This window comes from Octopus bimaculoides, chromosome 24 (assembly GCF_001194135.2).
Source record: "Octopus bimaculoides isolate UCB-OBI-ISO-001 chromosome 24, ASM119413v2, whole genome shotgun sequence".
NCBI lineage: Eukaryota > Metazoa > Mollusca > Cephalopoda > Octopoda > Octopodidae > Octopus > Octopus bimaculoides.
This window is the reverse complement of record NC_069004.1, coordinates 1,012,321-1,019,566: the sequence shown is the minus strand read 5'-3', so window position 1 is coordinate 1,019,566 and position 7,246 is coordinate 1,012,321. Positions and strand designations below refer to the sequence as shown.

General features: G+C 36.6%; 1 protein-coding gene across 1 annotated transcript in view; it reads right to left on the bottom strand.

Moving 5' to 3' along the window:
• The window catches only part of LOC106878699 (zinc finger protein 76), an 18,307-nt gene extending 11,740 nt beyond the window's left edge, over positions 1–6,567 (bottom strand). Inside the window, exons 1-2 of the mRNA XM_052976486.1 lie at positions 6,239–6,567; positions 1,070–1,247 (exon numbers count right to left, since the gene is read on the bottom strand). Coding sequence (XP_052832446.1) covers positions 1,070–1,228 — 159 coding nt within the window. The 5' untranslated portion in view covers positions 1,229–1,247; positions 6,239–6,567. The remainder of the gene's footprint in view (positions 1–1,069; positions 1,248–6,238) is intronic.
• Positions 6,568–7,246: the final 679 nt, after the last annotated feature.

The window sequence follows — 7,246 nt, the reverse complement described above, 5'->3', positions numbered from 1 at the left end:
ATGATGACTGAGAAGAGGGCAGCAACAGCAACATCAACAACACTACAGCCATGGCTACGTGGTTAAGAAGTCAGCTTCACAACCATATGGTCTCCCCCCAGAACTGACTCCACTGTTTAGCACTTTGGGCAGATATCTTCTACTCTTTAGCCTCAGGTTGACCAATGCCATCATCAGTATTTAATATCCACTTTCCACACTGCTGGCCTACATTGGACAGTTTGACAGGATCCAACAAGTCAGAGGGCCATGCCATGCCCCAGTGTCTGCTTAGAGATAAATCTGAAAATGTCAATATCTCCGATAAATATTCCTCACAGCTGGTGAACTAAGTGTTCTGTCCAGCGACAGAGCCTACAGTGGCTATGAACTCATAATCCTTGAGCTATTTACTCAATACTCCTGGAATGCAAACTTTACCACCATTGTCACATATTACACTAAGAGACAAGATGTGTATGCCATTGTACTTCCCTCAATGATTCTATGGAAATATATACGACTCCCAACTGAGGAACCAACAGTAAAAAGAAGCTGTCGGCATTCATATCATCTACGTTGACAGTGCAGCATCCCTAAACCCCAGTCCTTTCACCAAAGAATATCAACTTCCCAGAATTCCCTTATTCCCTTCTGCACATGTTTTACCTATGGCTGTTCAAGTGGACCTTTTTATTTTTCTTCTGATGAAGGACTTGTGTCTGCAATGTCAAGAACCTTTCCCTTCTTTTTGTGCATTAAACTAATACACCAAGTGTTAAAACTTGCTCCTCCGATAACATCTTCCTTTTGTGCTCATATATATATATATATATATATGACAGGCTTCTTTCAGTTTCTATCTAGCAAATCCACTCACAAGGCTTTGGTCCAGGGCTATTGTAAGAGACACTTGCTCAAGGTGAGACTGAACCCAAAACTATGAGGTTGGGAAGCAAAATTTTTAACCCCACAACCATGCCTACACCTAGCCAATAAAAAAAAATGGTTAGAGGAAATAGAGAGTAAAAGAAAAAGTAGCTGTTACAAAGGTCCAGAAAAAGCAGTGAGAAGGTAAGACAAACTTTACCTCAGTGGTATGAAGAAGAAGGCCAATAACTTTTTGTCCTGCTGTTTCAGCAGTAAAACCATGAGGGTTCACTTGAATCGACTCTTCTAGTTCTCGGGTGTGTAAATCATTCTTAATGGCCACAGAATCAGTCACATGATCCAGATCATCCATCTCCATCAATTCAGATCCAAAATTCCTTTAAGAAAATTATCAACTGTGAATGAAACACAAAATGGGTGAATAAAAAAAATCTTGATGAATGGAAACCAAATTGAGTAAACACTGATTACAAATCAATGTAAAATTACAATATATATGTAGATCAAAGAGCTTGATGATTTATATCTCTGTATAATGATCCTTTCTACTAAAGGCACAAGGCCTGAAATTTTGAGGGAGGGGAAAATCTGAACGCTAAAGGATTAATGCTTAACCCTTTCTCTGCAGAAAACCATCCAAGTGGTATTCTCTCCCTGCCCATGTTTCTTCTGTAGTTGTTCATGAAGTATATCAACTATATTAACCTCACAGATCTTGAAGGGCCTCCTGTGATGGGCATGCCAACCACTCTGTAGAGTGACTGACAAAATAAGTTTGGGAATTGTTGATCTTCATTTCAGGAGTTTGTTTCACCACCATGCTGACCAAGACTGTATTCTTACCTCCATTAGTAATGAGGTTATGTGCTTCCAGCCAGCAGGTCTGTTGAGTTGCCTATATTGCTGAGAGCAATAATAGACCTGAAACTAATGGTAATTTTCTGAGTGTCCATGACCAATGACTACATAATATATATATATATACATATATATATATATATAAATATATACATATATATATATACACATATTTTTTCTTTTACTTGTTTCAGTCATTTTGACTGTGGCCATGCTGGAGCACCACCTTTATATACTGTTTCACCATTTTGTCCATATTAATTCTCAATTAATTATAATTCATACACGCGCAGGCATGAGTTTATGATTCACTGTGAGCCACCTTAGGCAAGTTTCTTCTACTACAATTCTGGTCAAACTGACACATTGAGAGTAAATTTGATAGGAGAGATCTATGGTCTAGTTGTTCAGGTGTTGCATTCATGATCACAAGATCATGGTTTCAATTCCCAGACCAAGCGGTGCATTGTGTTTCTGTTGCTCCAGATCACTCAACTGTAAATGAGTAACTCTGTAACGGACTGGCATCCAGTTTGGCAGGGGTGTTGCAATCGAGGTCACTTGTGCACCATGGACACCAGATAACTGGCCCAATGAGGCCCAGCACTCAAGACAGCAATATCTAGGTGTTGATGAGGATGGAACTATGGAAACCGTGTGTTTGAGTGTGCGTGCACATACCTATCATCATCATCACCATCATTTAATGTCCATTGTCCATGCTGGCATGGGTTGGACAGTGTGACTAGAGCTAGCAAGCTGTGGGAGGGGGGCTGCACCAGGTTCCAGTCTGATCTGGCATGGTTTCTACAGCTGGATGCCCTTCCTAACATGCCAACCACTTTACAGAGTGTGTTGGATGCTTTTACGTGGCACCACACAGGTGCTTTTACATGGTGCCGCCCAGGCACTTTTACGTGACACCACCCAGTGTACAAATATTGTTATTTCCCAGCTTTGCTTGATACGAGCTAACCAAAATGGCAATATGATGCTGACATTAAAGATGGCAAGCTCACAGAATTGTTAGGAAACCAGACAAAATACTTAGCAGCATTTTCTCCATCTTTAATTCGCAGTTAAAATTCTGCCGAGGTCAACTTTGCCTTTCATCCTTTCAGGATTGATAAACTAAGGACCACTTGACCACTGGGGTGGTCGATGTAATCAACTTAATCCTCTCTCAAATTCAAAATCAATATGTTTACTTTGTAACTGATCACTCTGATCGTATTTCGGCCAGAGTTCTTTCGTCACACTTCTGTGACCTCATCAGTGGTCCCTTGCTTTCTTCTTTCTTATTTGTGTGTCCCTCCTTACTAACGATCAGCCATTTTGTATTTTGGATTCCTATTGTATGTGTCTATGTTTAGTAAGTACATGTGTGTGTATGGGGGGTACCTGTATTATCTGTATCCCTTGTTCATACATTATTTACATTTGATGGATATTTGTCCTCATCTTGTTTGTTGTTAACACAACGTTTCAGCTGATATACCCTCCAGCCTTCATCAGGTCTCTTGGGGAAATTTCGAACCTGGCTTCTCATTCCTAAGGTATACCATAAACATTTCGGGAATGATTGCAAACTCAAAATGTCACATGATCAATAATCATCAAAACTTTTTTCAAAATTCCTTCTCAAAACCATATTTATTCTAGAAGACATCAATTTTCCTACTAATTGTTGTTGAGTTTGATAAACTTGCTAAAAATAGCAGCCAAATTTTCTTCAAGATATCACAATATTATTTGAAAATAAGATGGAATGGTCTCATCCCATTTTTAGACAGAAGTGGAGACTAAAGCAACAAGGAATCGTCACAAGTGGCCATTGTCAGTTCAATTTATTATTCAAAATTATAGGCATAGCCATGTGGCCAAAAAGCTCACTTTGCAACCATGTGGCTTCAGGTTCAGTCCCACAGCGCAGCGTCTTGGATTCGACATTCTTCCTTGGGCCAACTATTGCTTTGTGAGTTATGTTAGGCAAGTCAATAAGGAGGCATTAGGTGGTCGCTCGACCCGCTAGAAAAAGCAGCCAAATTTCCTTTAAATTATACCCAACTGTCCTTTTATTTTGTCTAGAAGATGTCCGTGCAGTCCTAGATATACAAAAATACGAGATTGTCATGGCTGGAACGCTTTTTATATACACAAATAAAACAAAAGAAAGCCATTTCTTGAATACTTTTCTTATAAAAGAATATATACAGGAGTAACTAGGATGTTATTTTGGGAATGCATAATTGGAGTAAGAGAAAAATATATGCTCTAAAACTTTTAAAGTTTGGAGCAGTCTTTTGGCTGTGCAAACCTTCTCTCTTTTTGGTTGCTTTTTTTTTTTTTGTTACACAAAATTTTTATTTCTTCACGTAGAATTTAATTAAATGTCTTAATAATTAAAAAAAAAATGTAAATTTTGTGAAGCACAGTTTAAGAAAAAAAAAATCTACATTAAACAATTGAAAATTTTTATTTCTTCGATATCACCACCAACACCAAGAGTAGTAAACACCCTTACATTCTGCCAACGAGGGAGACCTCGACCTGCTATAAATAGCAGCTAAGTCTCCACTCTGCCATCTTTAAAAGTGGCAGCACGTTAGATACCAATGTCCTAGATACACGACTGTGTAACAAACAAACACACACACACAAAAAAATAAAGAAAAATGGATAAAGAGTGAAATAGAATGGAATGGGTTTTGGTCATAGGTTTGTCTGCCCAATCACATCTGACCTGGGGCTAAATGAAATACTGTATAGTTGTGATTACTAATGATAAAAATTGAGAAAATTTAAATACGTAACTAATTTCATTGTATTAAGGATCATCTCGTGTTGTCTGGTGCACTGGATGTCAAGAGGTTTGTGTGAGAGCTTCTGTTATCATAGTTACACTGATAAGCTAAAAGGAAGGGCTTTTTATAAGCTCTCTCTAAATCGATATATATTATTTATATAGGTTTGACGATACAAACAGGAAAATAGAACCCAGAACATGAGTACATATGAATATATATATATATATAGATAGATAGATATTTATTATTAATCGGCAGAAGTTACAGAGTGACTCAAGGACAGAAAGTTTCGTGCATTGGCATTTACCAAGTTTGATAAGGGACAACAGAAAATAATATTATTTATAAATAAATCAGCTTCAGTTCTTTACCAATATTCAAAACTTTTATCAACTCCCAATAATCGATTGAGAAATGGGTAAAGATCAACTTTTATAGATGGTTGGAAAAGAGAGAGGAGGGAGGGGGCAGAGAATGATGATATAATTCTGACAAACGTGCTTATACTATAGGACTTATACTATTAGTGTCTTTTGCCGAACCGCTAGGGTTACGGGTACCTAAACAAACCAACGCCGGTTGTCATGGGGTAGGGGGGGACAAACACAAAGACACATATACATGACGAGAATAGATTTTAAGAAATATGCACGATTAATTAATTGTATATGCACTTCTAATTACTTTTAACCAGCACTACCATTATTTAATTAATGCTATTACTAGTTTTAGTTGCGTGTAGTTTTATTTTAATAAAATACCAGGAAACGCATGAGCAATAAATATTAGGAAACTTTTATCAATCTAAAAATGTTTTAGAATGATTGCAGTCAACGTAAATGATGTTTTAATTTAACAAGAAAATAATTAATTAATCAAGGCAGTTAAGAATCGACGCAAAATCCTAATGAATGAATGCATTATTACAACACTGTAAACGAATGTGGTTAAAGAACAAGAACCAGGAAACTGAAACATGGAACCTGCAGGAATCGAACCACGGTTTGCTAGCTGTACATCATAGAATGTTACTTGACTTTTTAAGTGAGAGGAATTCGCGGCCAAGATCGTTTGTAGCAATAAAGGAAAGAAAATAATTGAAAACTGCTGATATCTGGACTTTGGAAAATCGAGATCCAGCGATATTAGAAGGAACTTGTGTAAAAGAATAATAATAATATGTTTAATTTCGGCATCAGCTGTATGCTGTTGTTTTTCGTTTGTGGAAAGAATTTCACACGTGTAGTCGTATGATCTGGAAGAGAATCTAGTGAGAAATAAGAGATTATGTATTATTATATGGGAAATTAAAGAAAAAGCCATCAAGTATTTATAGAGCATGTGCGTCAGGTAAAAATAAATTAAGAGACATAAGAGGAAACGGTTGAGAAGTGGGAGTATTTAGAACTAATAGAATAAATTGTCCATGTTGGATAAATGTTTAGAGATGAAATAAAGAGAGACACAGTGTGTTGTGAAGAGTTGTTGTAGGGCGGACACAGGAAATATTTGTGGAGAGATTAGAGAGATGCTAGTGAGAAAATGGTCATTGGGTTTAAGATAAAGTGAGAAGAGAGAGAGAGCTGTTTGGATGTGAAAGGAGAGAAATTGAAAGCAAGAGAAAACTAGCAACGCCCTTGTTTTCGCATGCAAAAAGGCGACTGGCAACGAACGTCGTGAATGGAACACTGGGAAAAACTTACCCAAAGATCCTGGCACCCACCTAGACCGCCATGCAACACTGCGACCTCCACACCATGCGGACACGGAACCAGCATAAAACAACACATTCGCTCACTTCAATAAGCAATCTGACCGCTTCAAATTCAATAATTCCCAAGCGATAAACCATTTAACTTGCCATACGGATTTCCATATTCATTTAGCGAAATGTTTATCTAAAAGATAACAAGGGGGAAATTCTTAGAATGGAAGTTTTGATGTTTGATTTCATTATAGTCGATCGGTTAATAAGCATTTATAATGCACGTTCCCGAGCCTCGTCAGCATTCGTGTTGATGGCAGTGACGGAGTAAACAAAAAAAAATGATCATACATTTTTATTATATATAAATATTTCATTTTATTTTCCTTTGTTTATTATTCAGTTATTTTGAGCTAATTATATTATAGAGACGTTGATAGTTATATTTAAAAGTAATTTTTTAGGCATGTTTCATTTCGTATTTTCTGCTTATCTCTTTGTCGTCCATTTACTGCTGAACTTAATATTAAATCTATATTTTTAATAAATGCATTTCCGACAATGTCTTTTTTTTCATTTAGCAATAATATTCACGTGAACGTGTTTAAATAACTTATTTAAGAAAAAACTGCTAGCTAGTTCAAATCCGGTTATTGTACATCATGTTTAATCTAAGGAACAAACCTTAACATATGTCTGTGTGTGTGTATGTATACACACACGTATGTGCATACGTGTGTACGTATGTATATGTGCGTGTGTGTGTGTGTGTGCATGTATTAAACGATGAAGTTACAGAAATCTTAATTAAAAAGGATCTATAATTTATTTGAGTTTTATTAAATTACGAGGCACTATTTTAAACGATATTTGTCCTATGATAGCAGCTCAATTAGCGATTTCTAATTTATTTTAGTTAATCCCGTCATTTAATCGAAAATTAAGGTACCCTTTCGAATTTTATAAATTCCTTTTTGCCGACAGAAGGTCATCATTAGTAAACTTT